Source organism: Acomys russatus, chromosome 21 (assembly GCF_903995435.1).
Source record: "Acomys russatus chromosome 21, mAcoRus1.1, whole genome shotgun sequence".
Lineage (NCBI taxonomy): Eukaryota > Metazoa > Chordata > Mammalia > Rodentia > Muridae > Acomys > Acomys russatus.
Window position 1 is genome coordinate 40221805 of NC_067157.1, and position 25274 is coordinate 40247078.

The window sequence follows — 25274 nt, forward strand, 5'->3', positions numbered from 1 at the left end:
TCTCTTCCTCCCTCCCTCCCTCTCTCTCTCTCTCTCTCTCTCTCTCTCTCTCTCTCTCTCTCTCTCTCACACACACACACAGAGTCAAGGGTGACCTTGACTACACCTCTCAAGTGCTGAAAGTGAAGGTGCGAGCCACTGTTACCTGCCTTTTAACCCTGTGGTAGGTGTTATACTCAGGGTCTTATCATGCTAAGTGAGCACTCTGCCTCAGCTTCAAGTGTTTGTACTACAAGTGAGTACCTCGTACAACCTTCTGCTGAACTCTCAAAACATATACACATAACAGTGGTGTGAATGAGATTTATGCTTGTCCCTGATTTCAGAATTTTTGATGATGGTCACACATTGGCTTATCAATGATTCACAACCAATGATTTTTTTTTTTTACCCCACACTAAGATGTGTGTTAGTCTAAAGATATTTTTGGTTGTCACTGACATGGCATAGGAGTAGGGTAGGCAGGTGACATCAGAGGAGTAGAAACCAGGGATGCAGCGCGATGTTGCATGGCACACAGGTTGGCTCTCATAGAAGAACTGCTTAGGACCAAATGTTGGTAGTTCAAGGTTGACCCATGCTGTGTGAACTGTTTCTATACTTTCAAATTTAAATCCTAGATACTGTTAGGGGAACTCATAAGTGACTCCTGGAAAGTTTATTTTAGGGTTAGTTAAATGTATGTGTTCTGATGCTGTGATAAAAATACACTGACCAAAGCAACTTAGGGGAGGGAAGGCGTTATACCTCACTATCTTAGTCCACTGCTGTCAGGAGGCAGTGCAGGAACTCGAGCAGAGCTTAAAGCTGAGACCATGGAGGAGCACTGCTTGCTGGCTTGCTCTCAGACCTATGCTTACCAGTCTCTTTTATATAGCCTTAGCTCACCTGCCTAGAGGATGGTGCCACCCACAGTGGTCTTCTTCCACCAAAGTCAGTTAACAGTCAAGACTTTTCTCCCACAGACACGCCCACAGGCCAATTCGATCTGGCCAGTCCCTCAGTGGAGACTCATTGATTCTTGGATGTGACAAGTTGACATTTTGAAATAGACTAGGATGAGTGTGCCACTACTTAAACATGGAACTTCAAGAGAATTAAAAAAAAAAATCCTTCTAAAATGTAGACGAGAGTCCAGTTTTGGACCTTACTGTATTGTTATTACTAATATTGCAATTATAAGCACTTTTAGTGGCCAGTTGGAGACTGTATTAAAGATATTAAATATATACAAATATTAAAGATATTCTCCACCAAGCCTATGGGTCTCTATTCAAATATTTACTTTTATATTAGCAGACATTCACATACTGTTTTTTGTTTGTTTGTTTGTTTTTCTTTGGTGGATTAAGAGCAAGGTTAGTTTATCCTTTAATTATCCAACTTCATTAAGTGAACACATGTACGATTTTAAGGCCAGAGGCCACTCTTGCTCACTTAGCTGTTTCAAAGGGATTGCTTGTTAATTCAGTGCTCAAAATTCATGTGGGAAAACTTTGAAGTTTCCCCATAAAGTTACAAGATAACTGTAGTAAATACTCACCCACAGGATAACCTTCTCCTTTTTCCAATGTCTTGGTGCATATTATAGTCTTTTAAGCTCCATTCTTTAAAGCAGTGGGCCCCAGCAGGTGCTCAATTCACTGCTAACTTATGAAGTTTCTTAGGGATAATGTAGAAGGATTGTTTGGTTAATTTAATTCAATGAATGAATTTATTTTTTGAGCCAGGGCTTCGCTCTGTAGATGAACTCCCTATGTAGACGAGGCTGGTCCCTAACAAGGAGAGACCCATCTGCTTCTACTTCCAAAATGCTGTGATTAAAGGTGTGTGGGCACATGCCTCCTTACTGCATCTCGTAAAAATCAGAAATTGCTGACTTTTAAAAATGCACTTTTAAATCATATGTGCTATATGACGGAGCTTCCCTTTCCCCGTTCTCCTTACAACCCTGCTATTTTAGCTACGTTTTTTCTTTTGCTCTTTCTCTCTCTTTTTCTTTTGTCTGCTCTCTCTGTCATCTTCTTTGTGTCTCCCTCTCCCCCCATGCCTTTGCTCCTGTTTCTCTCATGGCCAGGTCCAGCCTGCTGGCCATGTATAATCTAATATTTTCTCTCTGCTCTGGACTCTTCCAGATGCCTCTGGCTGGTCTCTCTCTCATATCTCATAAACACCAATCCCTTAACCATATTACAGAGCGGTCATGTTGTCAGCTTAAACATCTGGTGCTGAAAAGCAGGAGGAGTGAAAGTGGACCCCTTTCCAAACCAAACTGCTGATTTGACTCAGATAAGATATGGACCATTTATTTCTGCTGGCTCCTGCCACCTACCATTTTCAACTCCAAATGTCTGGATTCTGCCTCTTAGCTGCATCTGCCTGCCTAACATGCTCTCAGCTCCCTCCTGGAGCCTACTGGAATCTTCCCTCTGGCAGGGTTCCTGTTTGCAACCCTTTCCTCTCTGTTTCTAATATCTTTCTCCTCAGATTCAGATTCCATTCTTGTCTTACTGCAAATGGCCTCAGTACAACTCAGTTAATGGCCAGAGGTGGCATGTTAGATTTTCAAATTCTCATAGATTGTAACGACTTCTCCCCACAAAGTGATCCCACATTTCTTATCTCTAAATGCACTCTGCTTTATAAAAACCTTCCCATAACCATGTGACCGTGGAGCAGTCACATTATCAGTTCACACAGCCATGTCAATAGCTAGTGGAGTGCAGAGCTTAGAGCGTGCATTCCACCCCTTGGAATAAAGCGTTTAAAGAGTACAGCACCTTTAGAAGTTGAATTAACTTTTGTTATGTGTTCATCTTCCTCTCTCCAGCCCTGTGGTATTTGTATGAGGAGTCCCCCCCCCCCCCCGCTTTGTTTTGTGTATATAGTCATAGTTGTCTCTTCTTTTCTTGGCATTTGGTGACATTTCTTTTGTCTTTACAGCTAGTTACTCTTGTGCAAGATAAGGTTAGACTGCTACGCTCCGCCGTGGCTAGGCACAACTGTGGGGTTAAGTTCTTCTGTTCTGTACTGTGTTTAACAACAGAATTGGCCATCTCTTCTCTCACAAACCATCACCCGTTCCCTGCAGCAAGACATTTGAAAAACATGAAACGGGCAACTTTTTTTTTCTTCTATTGATTTTAATGATAGGATTTTCTTATGGATCATGAGGATAAAATAAAATCCAAAGAGGCTCCTTTTTCTCAGATCCTTTTTCTCTCTCACCACCAGTCGTAATCTTTGGTTATTACTAGACTGTGATATATTTTGTATAATTTCCTTTTCCCTACTCATGATCCTATAGTGTTGGGTATACCTGGAGCTTTACTGGAGCATTCCCCAAATGCACACTATACCTGGTTTGCCCCTTGGCTGTGCCTTGCAGGCACAGGCCCTCTGCAGCCCACTGTCCAACACTTCCATCACGCTTCAGTTCAACTCCTGCCTCCCATCGCCTACCTTGAGAATTCATCTTCCCATGGATGCAGAGATGTCTGCACAGGGCGGGGTCTGCTGATCTTCACCAGAGTGAAATGTTCACGTTTTAGTCCCTGCCCCTTCCTTGTCTAGCCTGTCCATGTCCCCACTGTGGGTGACATCAGCCTGGGAGAGAATCATGCATCCCAAAGGACCGCCCTGGACTGTTGCCTTCCTCTGGACGTTTCACGAGCTTGCTGGAATATCAGATCCTCCTGGCTGATTCTTTAAGAATAAAATTCATTAGTGATCCTCAGCCTTGCTCAGCACCAAAGCACAGCCTGGACGTTACTCACCCTTCTGTGGTCCTGTACATCCTCCCACCTCCATCCTGGGGAGTTTCATCTTGCTTGGAAATAGGTTTCTCCTTTCTCCCAGGGCATGAGCTATTTGAAGACAGAGCTCTGTGGGGTGCCCAGCAAGTATGAGGATGTGAGTGGCAGTGATCTGAATGAATTGCTCAGTAGGTGTGTCAGGCCTACTGCTCCCTCTCTCGTGAGCTTAGACTATACAGTCTACAACCCATGTACCCTCAGTGGCCGCACAGCTGTCTGCTCACTTCTCTTCCTTCAATTGCTCAAAATCAGAGACACTTGCCACACCAATGTGTTCTGCCCCAGGACGTGAAAGGACATGCTGAGACTCTGCCACTGAAGAAACACGTTTTTGAAATTAGTTTCAAAGTATTTCAGTGCAAAAATAAGGAAGACTAAGATCAGTATTTAGCTAATTCATCCTTTCTGGAGAACACCAACCTGATATAATAATTAAAATATTGCTCTCTCCGTCATTTTTAACATTTCCAGGGGACAGTGGGCCATCCCACACCCTGGATTCAGGGGGACAGGTTTAGATAAATTGATGTCTGGCAATGTTATTCTTTGTCCTCACCTCTGTGCCAGAATGCTGTTTTAGGGCAGTATTTTCATCAGGCTTTTGATAATGTCTGCTACAGGCTGTGGAATGCCTCCAAACTGAGCAAAATAGGAAACTCTTTAAATTACTGCACTAATTGTGTTTTCACAGCTGGTTTTGTCTGCATCTTTGGGTAGAAATTAACAGTTTAAAACTCTGCATACATTCCAGCTGATGGGGGAGAGAAACATGCTAGGAATGTGGCTGTCACCAAAGGTGAGGGACTGCTGTGTACCTTAGCGTCACAGGCTCTCATGTCTAGAGTTCCGAGCTTTAAAATCTTTTCTCTCCAGCTCAGGAGGGGGACAGGGTGAGGTGCAAAGGGATTGTTTCGTTGACCCTACATTCCTTCTCTGTGACCCTGAACCAGGGTGTTGTCTGCTCAAGAAGTTTTCTGCAGGGATGGTCAGTGTTTTTGAAAATGTGACCACCAAAGGGGAATGCTTGATATTCAAAGTTCTTCTAAATAATCATATTACTAGCAATTTCATCTTCACTTGAATATTTGTGAATAAAAATGAGAATGAGCAATGACTACTGCCTTAAACTAGGACTGATTTTTTTTAACAGACATTTTTATTAAAAATTTACTGTATGTGTGTGTGTGCGAGAGAGAGAGAGAGAGAGAGAGAGAGAGAGAGAGAGAGGAGAGGAGAGGAAGGGAGGAGAGAGGAAGAGAGAGAGAGAGAGGAGAGAGAGAGAGAGAGGAGAGAAGAGAGAGAGGAGAGAGACAGGGAGACAGAGAAAGAAATATGTGCATCTATGTGCATACACGCACACACAATTTCAGAGAGAGAGACAGACACACGTGTGCATGCGCACACGCATGCACACACACACACACGCAGCAAACAGACAAAGAGACAGACAGACAGAATATGTGCATGCTTATGAGAATATGTGTGTGAAAGCCAGAGGCCAGATGCTTGTCTTTGGACTGTTGTTTCAACAAGGCCTGTCCCTGGGACCTAGGTGGCCAGTGTACCTCAGGATCTACCTGTTTTGCCTTTCCTAGCATTTGGGAAACATCCATTTGTCACTATGCCCTACTTTTTCTGTGGCTTCTGCGGATCAAACGCAGGTCTCCATGCTTACCAGGAAAGTGCTTTACTGACTGAGCCATTTCCCAGACTTTTAGTAGGAACTTAAAACAAATTTACTTACTATAAGAAGTGAAGCTCCCCGAAGAACTGTGTGTGTGTGTGTGTGTGTGTGTGTGTGTGTGTGTGTGTGTGTCTATGCACATGGATTTGTTCAGTAAGTTGGACGGAGGCAAAGAAGGCATTGTCCTTTATTGTGGAATAGAAACACCTAAGCTAAGCTTGAGCTCTGTGGTTTTAAATAGCTCAAGAACCTGTACTGCTCTTGTGAATTCTTTGTGACTTGGCTGAGGGACCAGTGTGAGAGCCACAGTAATGTTTTAAGTTTTAATTACTGTGCCTAAGAGATCCATAAAAGAAAAGTGCCTCTAACCTGCAAGCCCGCTTGCCCAAGGGCAGATACTTCTTGAAATGCTGGAGGCTAGTGTTTATGAGAAATACCAAGCCACATGTTTTCACTGCCCTGAACGAGTTTTGTTTGTCCTACCCACACCAGATGTGCTCGGTCACATGTAGGTGGGAGGTACATAGGCAAGAAACATGTCAGGATGTACTCTCGCCACTGATTGGACTGGTGGGAAATACATAGCCTTGTGGGTTTGCCTAGGTGAAACCTCTGCAACGTGTGACTATAGCTATTTTCTCAGCAGCCCGGAATGGGTCTGGCTAGTAGTATTTCATTAATGCTTGCTTCGAATTTGGTTTAAAACTGTGGCAGTGGCCTTATGCTTTCACACAGGGATTAACACTGCTTTCAGATGAGCTGGATGGTGGGATTAGCAGGTGGTTTCTGCCACAGATGCATGAGATTATTTTCCTTTCGGGTGGGGAGGCGGGAATAGACCCTTTGGGGAGAGTGAAGGAGGGAGGAGCTGAGTCTCTGTAATCTCCTGCAGGCAGGTGACAGCTAGTCTTCATTTAGTGACCCCCCTTGCTACACAGTGTGGCCACAGGGTGGGGTACCTAGTAAGTCCACTGCTACAAGGCATTTGTAAAGTTTTCTGACTCCCATTGGCTTGGCTTTTCTTCTGCTGAGCTCTTTGACTCCGTCCCGTGAGGTAGATACACCACTATCAAGCTCTTTTATAGGCCATTTTCCCGATACTTTAAAACAATTACAAGACTGAATCATTGTTAATGTTGACAGCAATTTAAAAAAAAAAAAAAGTGCCTACCATCAAGCCCTGCAGATCTGGACCCAGGGGGCCTGCACAAACTCATGCCCCAACCAAGTACATTGCAAGGAGAGCACCCAGACCCTCTGTTTAGATGTAGCCATTTGGGGGGGGGGGCACGATGACTGCCTTTGACATGAACTCTGTTGCTCAGGATTTGATCACTGCCCCTTGCAGGCACACAGAGGAAGGGGATGCACGCTATCCTGATGAGACCTGATAGGCTGCAGTAAGATGGTATGGGAGGAGGTCCCCTGTTGTCAGAGGTCTAGGGGAGGGGAATAGGGCAGAAGAAGAGGGGGGGGAGGGAGGGTGGGGATGGAGGTGATAACAATTGGGATGTAATGTAAATAAATTATAATAAATAAAAAAAAATTTTAAAAGTACCTGATTTTTGGCAAGCACAACTTTACCCGGACATTCCTGGGTGTCTCTGACAGGATGTAAGTTCTAGAATTTGGAAGCATTGGCTCTCTAGTGAGGCCCATGTTGTTAATAGTGAGGCAGATGTTTCACGGGTGCTAACTGTATATTGCGTGCATCTGTGTGCTGACCTCTGTACAAACACTCACTGTGATTTTCAAACAATCAGACCCAGGTGTTGTTATAAGTCAGCTTTTGTAAGTAAGCAGTCGAGGTGCCAAGAGCAGAATTAGTTTCTTACAGCCACATTAGCGGCTGAGGTTGGCATCTGACCTTCATGTGTCTTTTCCTTCATGGTGTACACGGATACAGATTATACACAGGGGTTTCTATAGTGAAAACAGGATGGCTTTTCAGTTGCTTTGTGTGTCTTGGGATGATTAACTCTGTGTGGCTTGTCTGTGTCTGCTACACTCCTCTTTCTCTTTTCTCCTGTGAAGCTGAGAGCAAGAGAAGGAATGGGCGTTCCCTGGCTGTGCTGTGAAAGTGCTTGAGGGTGGAGTAGCTGAGGGGGGCGGAGTAGTCAGAGCTTGCTGGTGGAGTAGCTGAGGGGGCAGAGTCAAAGAGTCAGCAGAAGAAAAGCCAGGCAAACAGGAGTCAGTTCAAACATTAAAAATGCCTTGCAGCAGCAGACTTACTAGGCACCCCACCCTATGGCCACACTATGTAGCAAGGGGTCACTAAATGAAGACTACCTGTCACTTGCCTGCAGGCGATCCCTGTGTGTGCTCACTTGGGTCAGGGGGTGCCTGTAAAGGTGAGGAAGAGAGAGGAGGAGGTGACTGGTGTCCTGAAGTTTCCTCTCATTTGCCAGTGAGGAGTTAAAGCTGCCTGAAGTTGATCTATTTTTTAAAAACTGTTATTGTCAACATACGGAAAACAAAATTTAGTATTTATAATGATCACGTTCTATAGTTAAATAGCATTCTGTTAAGCAGTATTTGATAAAGAAGCCTATTTTGAGGTAATTACAGAGAACACTGGGGTTTTAGTCTTTCATAATGTTGTGACTAATGTACTTTAGAACTGTGACTGATGGCCACCTTGAGGTGTGAGGCACCTGTAAGTGTTAATGAAAATTCTTAGCTGTGAAACTCTGTTCCTCATTCAAAATTAGCTTCAATGAATTTTCTAGTAGCACAGAAATACTATATTCTTTAGAAGTTCAGAACAGGGATTAACAATGCAACCAGGCAAACAGACAGTTTTAAAAGGTATGCTTTATGAACTCTGCTCTTATTTTTAGTTGCTTTGTTTTGAATGTTATATGCATATATGGGGACCTGCAGGTATGTGCTTGTACCATGTGCAGGCAGTGCCTATGGAGGTCAGGAGAGGGCACTAAATCCTCTGGAGCGGGAATTAAGGAAGGTTGTGAGTTGCCATGGGGCTGCTGAGAACAGAACCCTGTTCTGTAAAAAAGGAGTGTTCTTGTCTGCCTCTCCAGCCCCACTTCCATTTTCTTTAGCATCCATTTAGAAGCAATGGATATGATTATGACATTTTCAGGAAAGCAGTGTCATTGGCTTATAAATTTTACTTGGAAAAATCCTAAAATTCAACAGCAAGAAGCCCAATCTAAACCAACCAACCAACCAACCAACCAACCAACCAACCAACCAACAAACCAACCAACCAACTAACCAACCAACCAATCAACCAACCTCAATTCAAGTAGAAGAAAGTTAGGAAGAACGGCTGGTAGGAAAGTGGAAAGGCTAAAAGTTTTAAATTTTTCTGTTGGCTTGTTGGTCTATTTTTTTTTTTAAACCTGGTATTGCCAAAATAGCAAAACAAAATTTATTATGTATTATGATCAAGTTCCGTAGTTGCACTAACAATGTGTTAAGCAATATTTGACAGGGAAGCCTATTTTGGGGTAATTACTGAGAACACTGGGGTTTTAGTGATTCATAATGTTGTGACTGATGTACTTAAAAACAAACAAGTTTGACACAAAAGAAACATGGAATAACCTGTCAGTAAGAAAAAACCTGAAATCGTTTTAGGCTGTATTTTATAGGTTTAGCATCTGCATGGCAAGTACTTCCTTTATGATTCATTCCAACTTACTAATAATGATAATAATGATGATGGTGATGATGTTTCATTTGGCGTACTATAGAAATATTAAATAAGTTTTGTTGTTTTCAGAGTATGTGGATGGCAATGGTTCGTGCATTACCCGGCTATATTGCCCTAGAAACGTCACACAGGAAGGAATATTTAGCCTTCACAGGACTAGGGAGACACATGGGGGCCACTTTCGAATTTGATCGTTCCCATTCATTTCTATTTCTGGGAGTGATCAAGAAAGAACTGCAGTAGGTTCCAGGAAACATATTAGGGACATTAACAAGGCCGACTAGCCAATGATGGAGGTGGAGGCCCTGGGGGAAATGAAGTTTAAGAGGCCTCGCCTTCTATACTGCTATATACCTTTACAGTCTCCTTTCTAAGGCCTGCGTCTGCTGGAACATGGTCACCTTCCCTCTGTGCTTAGTGACTTTGAATGGAGCTCAAGTAGACACTGGCTGGTTCTATTTTCAAGGAAGGAGGCATTCCATGGAGAATGAAGAGTCCTGTATTGAGTTTCCTCAATGATGCTGTGTGTTGACCCCCACTTCCAGCAGCCAGCTTTAGAGAAAAATTGCTCTCAGTTAGTTGGAAACAAAAGTTTTTTTTTTTCAGTTGACTCTAACTAGAATAGCATTTTTTTCCCCTGTAATTTGAATCTTAGTCCTAAATATTGCTTGCATTTCAACAAGACAGTTCTTTCCAGAGTGTTTTGAGACTTGTGGAATGATTACCAAGCTGTCGTTTCTGGAAATTTTTACTTGAGAATAAATTAAAGCCTTATTTCCCAAGTTGGGAGGCCTCAGAAAGGAAATGAAATAAACGAAGACGGTGCTGTCGAGGTTTTGGGAAGTGGCCCTTTCTTCCTAGTCACAGAAGATCTTGAGTGTCACTGAATAATGTCCCCCTCTGGTATTCTGCTTGATTTAGGTGGATTCCGAAGTCATTCAGAAGTGGATGGACGGCGTGAACGACTTCCTAAGGAGAGAGCAGGCTGCCCAAGGAGACGCTGCTGCACTTCAGAGGCAGCTTGACCAGTGCTCTGTGAGTTCTCGCTCACATAAATAACATTTTCTTCTTGTCCTTTGTCATTTGCTGTTATTAAAATTGTAAGGATGGGGCATATGATGTCTAGATAAAGTGCCTTTTATTGTAAAGCTTTTATTTTGGCTTCATAGCTAATAAAAGACAGACATATTGCTCTCATTTCATTGCCGTCTGTGGTTATAAAATTCATGACAAAAGAATGAGAGTAAATTTATTTCCTCGGAAGCCGTTCTCTTCTGTGACAATGGTGAGCTTAATGTAAAAGATTACCATGAGTGTGTTGCTGTCATTGTTCCCCATGATCAGCCGTTATGAGAAGCATAGTTAACAAATCACTGATGTTAGTAACGCCACATGCGACTTTTTATGGTTGATGAGATGACCAGGTGTCTCTAAAGCAGTGCTTCTCAACTCAACCTTCCAAATGCTGTGGCCCCTTAACACATTTCCTCAGGCGGCGGTGACCACCAACCTTAAACTTATTTCATTACTACTTGATGATGAATTTTACTATTGTTGTGAATTGCACTGTAAATGTCTGATATGCAGGATATTTGATGTGACCTCCCCCAAAGGGGTCGTGACTTACAAGTTCAGAAATGATGCTCTAAATTAAGTAAAAGTCCTATTTCCCACGGAGATTCAAGTATTTCTAATCTAACTTTTGCAAATGGCCATATTAAACACCAGGCGAAATGAGTTTCTTGAAGCGAGGTATCGCTTTTTTATTTATTTAAATAATTTATTCAGATTACATCTTGATTCTTGTCCTCTCACTTGTATCTTTCCGTTCCTCCCTCTCTCCCTCTCTCATCCTATTCCCCTCCCCTAGGCCTGTGACAGAAGGGGATCTCCTCCCCCACTATATGATCAGGGCCTATCAGGTCTCATCTGGGTAGCCTGCTTCCCCATCCTGAGTGCCACCAGGCCTTATTTCTTAAGTAGCAGAGAATCCTGACTCCCAGGCAATATGCCATTGGAACATTTGCAGGATCCTGGCAGGTGGGTGTGGTACTGATACCCACTTTCATGGGAGTACACTCAACGCAGGCTTCTTTCCTATATCTAGACATTTGCTAATGAAATGGAAACAGTTGAGTCATCTCTGAAAAACATGAGAGAAATAGAGACTAACCTTCAAAGCTGCCCTGTTGCTGGAATCAAAACATGGGTACAGACAAGACTAGGGGACTGCCAAGCCCAACTGGAGAAGTTCAGCAAAGAGGTGAGTTTTCACCTTCTCGCGGAGGGCACACACTGTTACTGGCTTCTCCTGACCAGGAAAACCAAACTTAAATGTGCATCCATGTGCACATGTGTGTGCACACATAGATATATGTATAGATGTGTATGTATATGTGTGTATGTATCCAAGCAACATTCTCCCTAAATTTTAGTATATAGCAGTAATTGAATAAATTATATTATAATATATAATTTATATTTAGATATAAATTTAATATTATAACCATCAATAATATAATTATTAATTTATATTATATATTAAATGTCATAATGATATATATTTATAATTTAATATATATTAAAATTAAGAAAGAGTATTGCTTGTCCAGTGGGACTCATGACTTTGCTTTTCTTTCTGTTTTAAATCGAGCTCTGTATATTCATTTATGATACTTGTCTTGCCTTGAGGACATGTGAGTGTGTTATCTACTAATTATAGCTATTAATCTTTTAGGAAGCAAAATACTATTTATTAATATTTATTAATCATCTGCAATTTAGCATTTACTTAGTTAATTAGTGTCTGCTGCCAGCGCTCTCTCTGTGCTCTGGGACACAGCCATGACCAGGGAAAAGCTTCGCCTTGAGGAGTTTGTATCCCTGTAGGTCAGGGAAGGACAGTTAAGAGTTAAGAGAAGGTAGATTTGTTTTCAACAGGTTGGCCAGGGTCTTGCTCATCTTGGGACATTGCAGTAGAGTACTGAGTAAAGGAAGAGGTAGGCCATGGCAGATTCGAAAAAGAATATGCTGTATGGGGAATTTCCCATTTTAAAGTTCAGCTGTGGAAGTGAACGTGGTGTGTTTGCTGAGGTCCCAGGGCACTGTAGCTGGAATAGAGTGAGAGGAATTAGTGATACAGAAACAAAGAATAGCTGAGGTCAGAAGGTTGAGTGGGGATGGGGCTTTAAGAATGATGTCAATCATTGTTTGAGAGGTTTTGGAAATTTGTGAACTTATTTTGCTTGTTACTACCGTGTGTCCGTGTGTTGGTGCATACACCATGGGCACATGCACCACGGGTACATGTAGAAGTCACGAGTTACTTGTCAGAGTCAGTTCTCTTCTTCTGTTGTGTAAGTGTGGGTGATCGGAGTGAGCCAACCCACTGACCCACGTTGGAGAGTTTTGAGCAGGGAAGTGCCATGTTTAGTTTTTGAGGTCCCTACAGCTTTTGGGTAGGTGGTTTGCTTCAGGAAGCCAAGGGCGAAAGTAGACAAAGAAAGCGCTTAGGTCGTTGCAGAGTGGAAGAGATGATGACCTCTTGGGCTGGTGAGATAGTGTTTGAGGTCGTGAGAAATACTATGTGCGGACTGACTTTTGGAAACAGAGACAGTGCTTGGGTAGAGGACAACGTATGATGGGATATTGATGGTCGAGGGTGGCTCCGGAGATTGGCAAAGGGTCTGTTTTGTGTGGATAAGAACTCAAAAGAAGCTGCTGAGGGGCAGGTAGGTGACGAGTCCTGGTCAGAGGAGTATGGTAGAAATGCTTCCATACATGGTGCATTTTACTTTTCCTCTTTTTAAAAATTTCAGTCTTTTATGTTTTAGTGCTCTTAGCGCATGGGAACCAGAAGACAGTGAGTAAGAGAAGTGGAAAAAAAAAAGAGGAGAAAGTGTGAAATTCAATCATTTTCCACAAACCATGCTGTGACTATTACTTTTTTTTTTTTTTTTTTTTTTTTTTTTTTTTTTGGATATAATGCTTTTGGCTAATGTTTATATTGGAAAATCTTAATGGTGGCATCATTGAATGTTTTGTTCTTGTTTTAGCTCAATGTCTTCATTTTGAACAAGTTTAAATGAGAAGGAAAAATTATAACAATGCTACAGGGAAAAAGACCCATGGACCTAGTCCAAGATTTATCAATAGCTAGTGTTGTATTATATTTTTTATTTATCTTGAAAATATACTTTGGATATGATGTTGAAATTATCATCATATGTTATAATAAAGGCATTTGTTTTTTATAAAGTCAAAATGCCATTATCAAACTTAAAAAAATAATCTTTTTGTAATATCACTCAATACACTAGCCAAATATGTATTTCTGTATCTGCTTCACAATCTGGTAGGGTAAGTGGCTGGGGTTTTGTCTAACTAAATAGAGGACGTGGTTCCTAAGTGTCATTGAGGAATAAGCAGCTATCTGGCATCCATTTATTTATTGCCTACCTGCCTGTATCCAGCCTTTCATCCATCTATCATTCAGCCTCCATAATCTTCATCCATCCATCTATCATCCCTGTGTATTATCCGTCATATATGCCCACCCATCCATCATCCTTCCCTGTTTATCTGTTCACCTACGCTCGCACTCACTCACTCACTCACTCACTCACTCAACAATATAAAATCTACTATGAATTGCATTTGACTTGAAGTATAGGAAGAATACTTAGGGGTCTTCAGGAAAGAAGACCTACATATTGTATGAGTTGTTAATTATTTAGATCAGTTCTAGAAAAGTTATATCACTTACTGGTAAAAAATTTTAGAGGGCTTTTAAGTTGTGGTTAGCTAAAATAGGCATGTCTGGGGCTGGAGAGATGGCTCAGCAGTTAACGAGCACTTGCAGCTCTTGCAGAGGACCCAGGTTCCATTCCCAGCAACTTTATGGCAGCTCACAACAGTCTGTAATTCAAGTTCCAGATGATCTTGATGCCCTCTTCTGGCCTCCACAGGCACTGCATGCATATGGTATACATGCATGTTTACAGGGGGTGTTTACAGGCACCTCTATACACAAGATTAAACTAAATATGTAGTACTGTTGCTGGGACCCATGCCCAGGACCCTTGGGGTTCGGGGTAAGCTGGCGCGGAGTCAACAGTATAGACCTCGAGAGTCATGCCAGAGGCAGAAGCGGTCTCCCTTATTGCTGAAATAGGGCACGCCTTGATACCTCTCTCAGTGTCCAATCGGCTCCCAAACTGCGAGCTGCTGTTGTGGCTCCTCCTCTTTGGTTCCCATCTTGTCAGTGTCCAGAATCTAGGCAGTCAGTCTCTGGGCGTGCCCAGTCATGTCCAGGTCGGTCTCAGCGGACTTTTCTTGAAGACCTCCTTCTGCGCATGCGTGTTGCCAGGTCGGGGGGCGGGTCTTGTTCCTGCTCAAGGCAGTTTTGTTCCCGCTACACAGTAACATGTTTTATCATGAAAGAAATTATTAATGTGCTAAAATATGAAGTATATAGTTATGATTTTTTGGGTTTTTTTCTCAACTTTTCTATGGATCTGCTAAAAGGATGTAACTGACTGTTGTTCAGAAAGTGCAAGCACAGAAAACCTTCTGAAAGTGGGCTAGAAAGTCTATATTTATGTGGCTAGATTTCATTTTATACACACAAAGCACGCACACACACGATACACAGTTTTAGAAAGAGCTGTCCAAGTGAAAGTGTTGAGCATCCAGCATGGGAAACAGCAGTGTGTGCTGCTGTGGCTTCTTCATTGAAGAGTAACACCCCAGCTGGCGGGTGGGGATGGCCGTGGGCATGGAAAGAAAAGTTTTCTGTCTATTTTTAGAACTGGGCTCCTGTTTGGAGGGAGGGAACAGGAAAGCCACTAACTGTTCCTTAACCCACGTTCCTGTGAACCGTCCTGTTCCTGCCCTGGCCTCTGGTTACTGTCAGCTCTGGTGAGGCGTCTTCCTTACTGACGTGTAATTTGATCAGGCTAGTGGCTGTGTTAGGGGAAGGCTGTGCTATTCCTGTGTGCAGGATCGTCTCTTCCAACCGAAGTGAATTTGTGGTCAGGCGAGGAGCTCTGAAAATACTTGTGCAGTACTTAACAAAGTTACTGAGCCAGATTCAGGCAAATAGCGATTTATTCAAATATATCACCTTCTTCTTCTTCTTCTTTTTTCTTCCTTCTTCTTCTTCTTCTTCTTCTTCCTCCCTCCTCTCCTCCTCCTCCTCTCTCCTCTCTCCTCCTCCTCCTCCTCCTCCACCACACTACTACAACATTAATTTTCTTTTTGTTTTATGTGCCTTGGAGTTTTGTCTGTACGGCTGTCTCTGTGTGTAGAGTGTTGGATTTCCTGTAGCTGGAGTTACGGTTATAGATAGTTGTGAGCTGCCATGTCGGTGCTGGAAATTGAACCTGCATCCTCTGGAAGAGCAGCCAGTGCTCCTAACCACTGAGTCATCCCTCCAGCCCTTATCTTCTGCATTTTAAGCAACATTTTATAGGGTAATATTGTATGGACATTTTTTTTTTAATAGTATTCCTTCCCACTTCAGTTTTTTCCTTATTTTTGAGAGCAGGTCTTAATTTTAAGACCAGGCTAGCCCTGGATTCACAGAGCTCCCCCTGCTTCTGCTGCCCTAGTGCTGGGATTGAAGGAGTGCGCAGCCACGCCCAGCTCCATCCCCCTCACGTTAGGAAGTAAGGACACATTGGGAATTCTGATTCCTCTTTGGTTTTGTTGTAATAATAAAGAATGTTACAATAAGGTTTTTTAATGTATATACCTTTATAGCTATAGGATAAACTCTTTCATGTGGAATTAAGAGGTTAGAAACCAACCTTGGATGGAAGAAGTTCCCTCCTCCCTGTTGCTTTCATAGTGTTGGAACGTGATGTGCAGGCTACTGTGGAGAAAACACACCAGCTGTGAACTCTGTTTTCAGAGTTATAGTGGGTATTTTCAAGTTAGGTTTCCGTCTAAAATGCTGTGTAGAATTGATTATATTTTCATCATTTCTGACATTACCCAGCACCAGCACAGGACATATAAAAAGTTTTACTTGAATATTAAAATGTAAGACTGGAGATTTATTACAGCGTCTTTAAATATTAAAGGGTAGAACTTGGCATTTAATGTATTCAAATGTATTTACTGAACGGAGTGGTGTTTCCTTCCTAGATTACGATTCAGAAAAGCAGGCTGTCTGATAATCAGGAGAAGGCCGTGAACTTGAAAAAGGACTTGGCTGAGATGCAGGAATGGATGGCTCAGGCTGAAGAGGAGTACCTGGAGAGAGACTTCGAGTACAAGTCTCCAGAAGAGCTTGAGAGTGCCGTGGAGGAAATGAAGGTGAGATTCTTTGTCCGTCTTGCGACACTAATCAGTCTGTCAGTCCTCACACTACACAGACTCAGGTAGAGAAGTCGGCTCTCATGGTGGGTGAGGTCCTGTGTCTATCTCTTCACACTAATCAGTCTGTCAGTCCTCACACTACACAGACTCATGTAGAGAAGTCTGCTCTCGTAGTAGATTTTAAATTTAAAAAAAATGGGAAGAGTAGCTGTGGTGATTTTAGTTGGGAAAGGATGCAGGTGCCAGTCCATTGGTTAAAATCCACCCCAGAGTTGATGCCATGAGGTCCCTGTGGACAGTCATATAGGTTGTAGCCTTGGAGAGCAACAGAGGACTTAAAAGTCTCGAAGAAGGGCCGTGCACAGAAACTATAATTTTTCTTTTTTAGCATAGTGTCACCTGTACATTTTTCACTTTACCATTTTCTCAGTGTTTATTTTGTGGCATTGATTATAGTCACAGTGGTGTGGACTTTCTATTCCAGGAAGTATAATTTTTGGTAAGAAACAAAGGAGACTTCACAATTTGGTTAGAGGTTCTCCTGGTTTGATTCCAGTCAGTATTGGGGTCACACAGGAACCCCAGGACATCCTTGGAGCAGGATGCAGATGTTGTAAAGTCAGTATTTGGGGTATATGGGAACCCCATAATATCTTTAGGGGACAGAGCATGTAAAGGAAAAAAATGAGGTGAAGATAAGTTGGAGTCACAGACTGTGGTTCCAGAAACTTCTATTCTTGTAGTTCTTGTATAATGAAAGAACTAGGCCGCAGACCCACATTGCCTTTACTCTTCGTCAAACATGAAGGCATGACTCTGTCTCTGAGATTTATCCTTCTGTTTGTAAATGAGCAAGTACCATGATATATGACTACCCAACAGTTAACTTAGCCAATAACATGGCTAAGGCAAAGCTTTCTGTGTAGGCAGATTTTAAAAAGAGTTTATGTGATGTTCCTGTGTGCTACCTATGAGTCAGCACATATGAAAAGAGACTTACTTAAGCTGTGGCAAGATACGGAAAAAAATTCACACACACACACACACACGCACACACACACACACACACACGCACACACACACACACGCGCACACACACACACACACATATATATTATGTAGCTCTTTTTGAAAAATTTAAAAAATATTTTCAGTATAGAAAATATTTTAAAGGTGGTCCGTGTGAAGAATGATTACCTCATTTTTCTCTCCCACTGTTGGAACTGTAGTTTGGTGCTGTTTAAAAAAGTCATTGTAGTTGTCAGCAGAGAGAAATGAGATTGAAATCTTTGATTGGGCAACACTCTTATTTATTTTTACTCCTCTGACAAGCCATTAGGAACTTAAAAGCCACTACACTTAACTACTTTTCTCTCACCCCGGGAGAGCTGAAATCCATTAAGCACTAAGAAAAGCTGAAAGGGGAAGTCGAAGGCGGCTGCAAGTGGGGTTTCTTGTGTGTGAGAGCAAGCATCTTAAACACGCATGGAGAGCAGGGAGCTTGATCTCTGGGTCATGATGCTGGTGGAACCTCATCGTCTTCGGTATGCTGTTCGCTCTTGGGAAGATGGATGTACCAGTCTTGTAGGAGGAAAATGTTTTTTACGAGGATTTGTGGGACATTTTAACGGATGCCTCTATCATGGTCCCCTGCCATTTTTGAGGGTGTTTATTTCAGTTTAATGTGCTCAGACCTCCGGTGGTCCGTTAAAATGAGTTCATTTAGTTCCTTACCCTGAACTCAGAGTTTGGAAGTATTTCTTGTCAGTAAACACTGTTTAGGATAGCTTGCCTTGCGAGCTCTGGTGGTATTAAATGAAAACATTGTAGGCCTGGGAATGGAAACTTGAAGAGTGAGATTTTATTTTTAGCATTCTTCTTTTAAAAACCTCACGTTATGCAGTTTTCTAAATAATATTCTATCCAGGCGTATAGAATCATTCAGGTATTTTAATTTCGTATTATTTATTTATTTATTTTTAAAAGAAAGATATTGGTCACAGTAAACCATGCTTTAAATTACTCCTTTCTTGGGACAGAGAGCGAAAGAGGATGTGTTACAGAAGGAGGTGAGGGTGAAAATTCTGAAAGACAGCATCAAGCTGGTGGCTGCCAAGGTGCCCTCTGGTGGCCAGGAGTTGACATCGGAGTTCAATGTGGTTCTGGAAAGTTACCAACTGCTCTGTAATAGAATTCGAGGAAAATGCCATACTCTAGAGGTATGCAATTGCTGATACTGTCCTGAGAAACAGGCCCTGCCCTGTAATGAACATTTTCCTATCTTAGTAAGAAAAAAATAAAAGAAAACTCCGTTATTTTGTTAAACATTGGGTCAAAATTTTTGATGGACTAGGAGGATAAAACTAAGAAAGATTTTTATTTATTTATTTACTTATTTATTTTTATTTACTTTTTAGGAAAACCAAGATCCGCTTCTATTTCTCAGAAAGTTCATTAGTAATAATTTATCCCTTTCAGGCTTTAATATTTTTATACGTTTAATCTTTTAATCTTTTTTATATGTTATAGTCCTCAAATTCCCGAACATCTTGAAAGAACCCAGCATGCTTTCTTTTACCTGGCTGACTAAACGGATAGGAATTCAAGTTTTTATTTTGAGTAGTGTCTGACATTTACTGGAGGGAAAATGAACTTAAATATGTAGATGTTTCATTGCATTTTAGGAAAATAATCCCTTCCCTGTTAAATTGAAGATCTGGATTATTCTGTGGTGATAATTTTAATGAGGTTGTCTCTCATCTTCATTGCTTAAGAAAATCTGGTTGAAAAATTTAAGAAACATTTTGAGTTATTACAATTTAAATGAAACACACCCTGAAACAAGTGATTGAGTTGTGGCGAATTCTGCAGACATGATAATGGAGTAGAGATATTTAAACATGTTTACTGATCTTTTAGTCATTTTTCGTCACTTACCTTGTTGATTGGTGTTTTTGAGGCAGGGCCTTGCGACACTGCCCTGCTTGGCCTGGAATTCACTGAGTTGATCAGGCCGACCTTAAACTAGAAATGCTTATTTCTACTTCTGCCGCTCAAGGCAGAAACTGAGGCAGACTTTTTTCCATTTGTCTTTTTCCCTCCATCTTAACTGCTCCTAGTTCATTGACAAATTTAGTTTTGTCTCATTCGTTTGATGTTTTAGCTTCATAGGTTTCTGAATTCCTGCCTGTTACTCACATGGGAACAGAGTTCTTATTAACTGAAGGGAGGGCGGATGGTATGGCTTCTCTCCAGTCTAAAGTTTCCCCTTGCCGTTCCTTAGGAAGTCTGGTCATGCTGGGTTGAGCTGCTTCACTATTTAGATCTGGAAACCACTTGGTTGGACACTTTGGAGGAACGTGTGCGGAGCACGGAGGCCCTGCCCGAGAGGACAGACGCTGTTCATGACGCTCTGGAGGTTGGCCCCTTACTCTTGATGAGCCTGGTTATTTTCACTGCATTGAGGACAGATGTGCTGTCTGTCTGTCTGTCTATCTATCATCTATCTAGCTATCTATCTATCTATCTATCTATCTATCATCTATCTATTATCTGTCTATCTATCTATCAATCTATCAATCTATCATCTATCTATCAATCTATCATCTATCTATCAATCTATCTATCTATCTATCTAGCTAGCTAGCTATCTGTTGTATCTAATCTATGTGTGTATACCATAGCGTGTGTATGGAGGGCGGAGCACAATTTGCAAAAGTCATTTCTCCCCTTGCATCATGTTGATCCCAGGGATCAAATTCAGGTTGTTAGACTTTGCGGCAAGCTCCTGTTTACTCACTGAGCCATCTCACCAGCCCCCAGGGATTCTTTACAATGAGCTTTGTAAGGCAGGAGCTACATGTGTGATTTAGACCCAGTGATGCTCACTTAATGGGGTCCAGTTTATTTCAGCATCTCCTCTGTTTTGTTTTTTATTGCACTTAAGAATATGGCATGAACCATGTGTAAAGTGGCTTCTAGTTGACTGTCTTCAGATATAAAAGTTGAGGCAGGCCGGTATGTGCATTCGTGAAGGCAGGGGCTCCACGGATGTGGGAGCTGGATGGCAAGGCTGGGGCTTCAGTGCCCTGGGGCCAAGAAGTACTGTATCCTGAAGGCTTTCTTGTTCTGCAGTTTTCAGCCCAGGAGTGCACATGATACTGTGGTGGTATTTGCTTCTGGAATGAACTGCAGTCTAACCAGGAAGGTTTGCTTAGGGAAAAGGGCCGGGGCTTATGCAGAAGTAGCAGCATAGTGTGGATATCGAAGGAACAGCTGAATGGGAATTCAGAGACATTGCTGGGGCTGTGGGGGCTACATTCCTGCAGATGGATGCTCTTGGGGATGGGGTGGAGAGGGATTGTCACTTCTCAGATGAAGCAGAGTGGATGACGAACTGCGTGGAAAGCAATAGACACCCATTAAACAAATGACACACATGCTGTCCTTGTAGGTTAGTAAATATAAACTCCAGAAACCCAGGCAATGGAGAAGAATAAAAGCAAGTTTCACGATAAACACTTTGAAATGTTTTCTATATTTTTCTCTCTTGTTCTCTTTACTTGTCTGCACACACACTGCAGGGTGCCAACACTCAATGGGCTCATGATCCTAACAGTTTTGCAAACTGGAGCCTTGGGTTTTTTTACTTGTTTGTTTCTTTTGTTTTGTTTTGTTTTTTCCCTTTTATTATTGACTTGTATATGACAAAAAATTCCAGTGATTCAGTTTTCCCGTCTGCAGAATGGGAATAATATTTAACCCATAAAGTTAATTGGATTTATGTCTATGGAACTGTATACATAAAAATACTTAGTGTATGTCTGTATCATGTGGTAGAAAAATGAATCTTTAATTTTGCTAGTGTAGTTAATAACACTTGAGATAATTATATTTATATAGTGTTGTTTTATATCTTACACTGAGAAGTTCTCATACAATTAATAATTGTTGGAATTATTTTATGCAATTACATTATTACTTATGTTCTTGGATGTTTTTGTTTTGTTTTGTGATTTTGTTAATGTTGTGCTGGGCAGTTTTGTGTTTTAGTTATTTCCTTAATTATTGGTATTATTTATTTCTTAGGTAGATTTCCAGAAAGTGGAATTAATACTTGTCTTAATATGGCATTTTGTAGATCTCAATCCATTTAGATTTAGAGAATGTACTGTTACTATTTTTTCTCCCCCATTACAGTCTCTGGAATCTGTTTTGCGTCACCCAGCGGATAATCGTACTCAGATTCGGGAACTTGGGCAGACTCTGATTGATGGTGGGATCCTGGATGACATAATCAGCGAGAAGCTGGAGGCTTTTAACAGCCGCTATGAAGATCTGAGTCACTTGGTGAGAACCAGACATGCGCAGTGTGGTTGGGTAGTTACTGCAGCAAGCTGACCCAGATCTCCCTCCCTTACTCCCTTAACCGCTGAGCCGTTGACCCAGTGCTCATCTCACTTGGAGCTTCCATGCTGGTTACACTTAGTAATGTCTAACTGGCCCCCGTTAGTTAAGGCTTTGGCGCGGTTGGGGTTAAAGTAGTCAGTTGATATTAATGGGAGCATGAGAACTTGAAGAAGCATGGAAGAATAGATCTCATATTTATAGGTCAGGCACAAGTTGATGATTAAAAAACAAATACAAGCCAAATTGTCAGGCCATGCATGGTGGTACATGTCTTTAATCCTAGCACTCAAGAGGCAGAGGCAAGTAGATCTCTGAGCTTGTGGTCAGACTGGCCTGCATAGGGAGTCCTCGGCCAGTTGAAGCTACATAGACGACATTGTCTCAAAACAACAACAACAGCAACAACAACAACCACCACCCCAAAAAACAACAACCCCCCCCCAAAAAAAAACGGAATGAAACAAAACCTTCTCAGATACTGGATGGAGCTCAGTGGTAAAGCACTTGCCTAGCACACACAGGCCCTGGGTTCAATTCCCAGTTGTGCCCCATCCCTACCACGCCTTTGAGATGATTTCTACCTTGTGAACTATGTACTTTTCTCTAAGAATCATATCGCAATTATGTTTAAGAAGAACAACTCTTTATTTATTTATTTATTTATTTATTGGCTTTTTGAGACAGGGTTTCTCTGTGTAACAACTTTGTAGATCAGGCTGTTCTCGAACTCACAAAGATCTGCCTGCCTCTGCCTCCAGATTGCTGGGATTAAAGATGTGTGCCACCACGCCCGGCTAGAACAATAACTCCTATGTCTATATCCTAGGAATGATTAGGGCATCAGAATTTGATATTAACTTATGAAAGCTGTATCACTTGGCTCATATCCAGATTACATCTCAACATACATATTTGTATCAGTGATAAGAAAAGGGAATTGTTATTTGGTGAGAAGGTTGATAGCTCTAACAGATGACCAAATAACTACTGTGGACATTTAGATTATAAGTAGCACTGCACTTAATCCAAAGACATGTGGCAATTAGTGTTTTAACACACATGTACACCTTTAAAACTTGTTCCCAATTTTAGGAAAAAAATCTAGATATTTATTTTCTCGATAGACATTTTTACTATATCCGATTTTGATAGGCATTGCCTTTCTGGTTAATTAAAATTTTTTGAAAATAAATTACAAATTTTACTTATAAGACATTTACATACATGAGTGCCTGCATATATGTGTATGTGCCCTATATTTGTGTCTAGTGCTGGTGGAGTTCAGAAGAGGGTGTCTGATCCCCTACAACTGGAGTTACTGATGATTGTGAGCCATCATGGTGGGAGCCAAACCCTGGCCTTCTACAAGGACAGCAAATACTCTTAGCCTCTGAGCCAGTCCCCTAAAATACACATGTTTATTCCATTTTATATGCCCTATGGGAGATCTTTTCATACTTGTATTTTGTCATAGTGTACATTAATAGAAAGAAGTAAAAATGAGAGATTCAGCCACTTTGTCCATGAGATACCAGGAGAACATTTGCACTCTTATTATTGATGGTTATTATTTATTTATATGGAGAGCTACAGTCTTGAATCAGTACTTTATTATAATCTTCATGGCCAGAAAACACAGTCAGCTATTTATATTTGCGCTCAGCAGTTACAAAGGAAATGTCTTCCTCTGCACAGGCGGAGAGCAAACAGATTGCGTTGGAGAAGCAAGTCCAGGTCCTCCGTGAAACCGACCACATGCTTCAGGTGCTGAGGGAGAGCCTGGGCGAGCTGGACAAACAGCTCACCACATACCTGACTGACAGGGTCGATGCCTTCCAGCTGCCACAGGAAGCTCAGGTATTGCTGTGATGTTGAGAGCCTTTGCGTTCTGAGGAAGGGCAGTTAGCTGCAGCCTGCTCCTCAGCTGCTGGAGGCAGGGGGATGAAGATGCTTTGTGGAGCGCGCTTTGACTCTGAGCTGTTCTTGTCCCTCTTGTGAGACTTTGACACGCTTTTTCTCTTTCATATTTTATGCATGTGGGTGATGTGCTAACGTGCACATGTGCACTGCGTTCATGCCTAGTGCCTGTGGATGCCAGAAGAGGACATCAAATCCCCTGGCACTGGAGTTAGACTGTTATAAACCACCATGTGGTGCTGGGAAAGGAACCTAGATCTTTTGGAAGAGCCGCTGGTGCTCTTAACAGCTGAGCCATTTTTCCAGTTCCTTTCACACATTTTCTACATTAGAAAATGGCATATTTAAGACATAAAGTGCCGACAGGTTATTCTGTATAAGTCAGATGTGCACATCAGACATGACGTGCTAGGACCTTAGCAGGTACATGACACATTTTTGCAGCAGTGCAGCAGTCTGTGTTATTATTATGTGTCCACAAGTTTATTAGAGTGTATTCAATACATGATCATATATTATACAACCACATTGAACTTCTGTATTTTATTATTATTATTATTATTATTATTAATCTCTTCATGTACTTTGCTATTGTTGTATAAAGACAGGATATGTGCTATAACTCATGCTTGTCTGGAACTAACTATGCAGCTGAGATTGACCTTAAATTCACGGCAATCCTCCTGCTTCGGCCTCCAGACTGCTAGGATTGCATGCATGAGCCTTTACCTTGGGTCTCTTGGTGTACTTTAAAAACACACCTTCTCCCTTCTTCATCCTCCCGGTAGAAGATCCAGGCAGAGATCTCAGCCCATGAGCTGACCCTGGAGGAGCTCAGAAGGAATGTTCGCTCCCAGCCCCCAACCTCCCCGGAGGGCAGGGCCACGAGAGGAGGAAGTCAGATGGACATGCTACAGGTAATGACTGACTAGGCATGGTTACCTCGGTACCTTTGCTCTGAACCGTGATGCAAACGAGGTGATGGTTCTAATAGTGAGGCCGAGAAGAGAGAGAATGAGTCTGACCTAGCAGTTGGCTGTATGTAGACCGTTCTCTGAGCACAGAGACTTGTACTATGCAGGATGCGAGGTCACTCAGATCCTTAGTGGGTGGCATGAGATGGCCTTTCATTCCTAATGTGGTGAAAGGCATCTGAGGTCTATGTTCATGACCTTGGTTTTCTTGAAAAGGCTAGAAAGCTAATGCACTCTTATTCCAGAGGCATCATCTCTTGCAGATTTATTGTTTCTGAGACCGAGATACTGGGTTTTGCTCGTTCACGGCACTGAGGAGTTCCTTTACATCAGTGGTTCTCAATCTGTGGGTCATGACCCTTTTTGGGGTCGCTTATCAGATATCATGTATATCAGATATTACATTATGATTTATAACAGTAGCGTTATTACAGTTATGAAGTAACAATGACAATGTTATGGTTGGGGTCACC

General features: G+C 41.9%; 1 protein-coding gene across 1 annotated transcript in view; it reads left to right on the top strand.

Annotated features, from left to right (window-relative positions):
- The window catches only part of Utrn (utrophin), a 490302-nt gene that overhangs the window by 157561 nt on the left and 307467 nt on the right, over positions 1–25274 (top strand). Inside the window, exons 23-30 of the mRNA XM_051164610.1 lie at positions 10100–10213; positions 11286–11441; positions 16328–16498; positions 18541–18720; positions 19785–19919; positions 21701–21850; positions 23606–23767; positions 24616–24744. Coding sequence (XP_051020567.1) covers positions 10100–10213; positions 11286–11441; positions 16328–16498; positions 18541–18720; positions 19785–19919; positions 21701–21850; positions 23606–23767; positions 24616–24744 — 1197 coding nt within the window. The remainder of the gene's footprint in view (positions 1–10099; positions 10214–11285; positions 11442–16327; positions 16499–18540; positions 18721–19784; positions 19920–21700; positions 21851–23605; positions 23768–24615; positions 24745–25274) is intronic.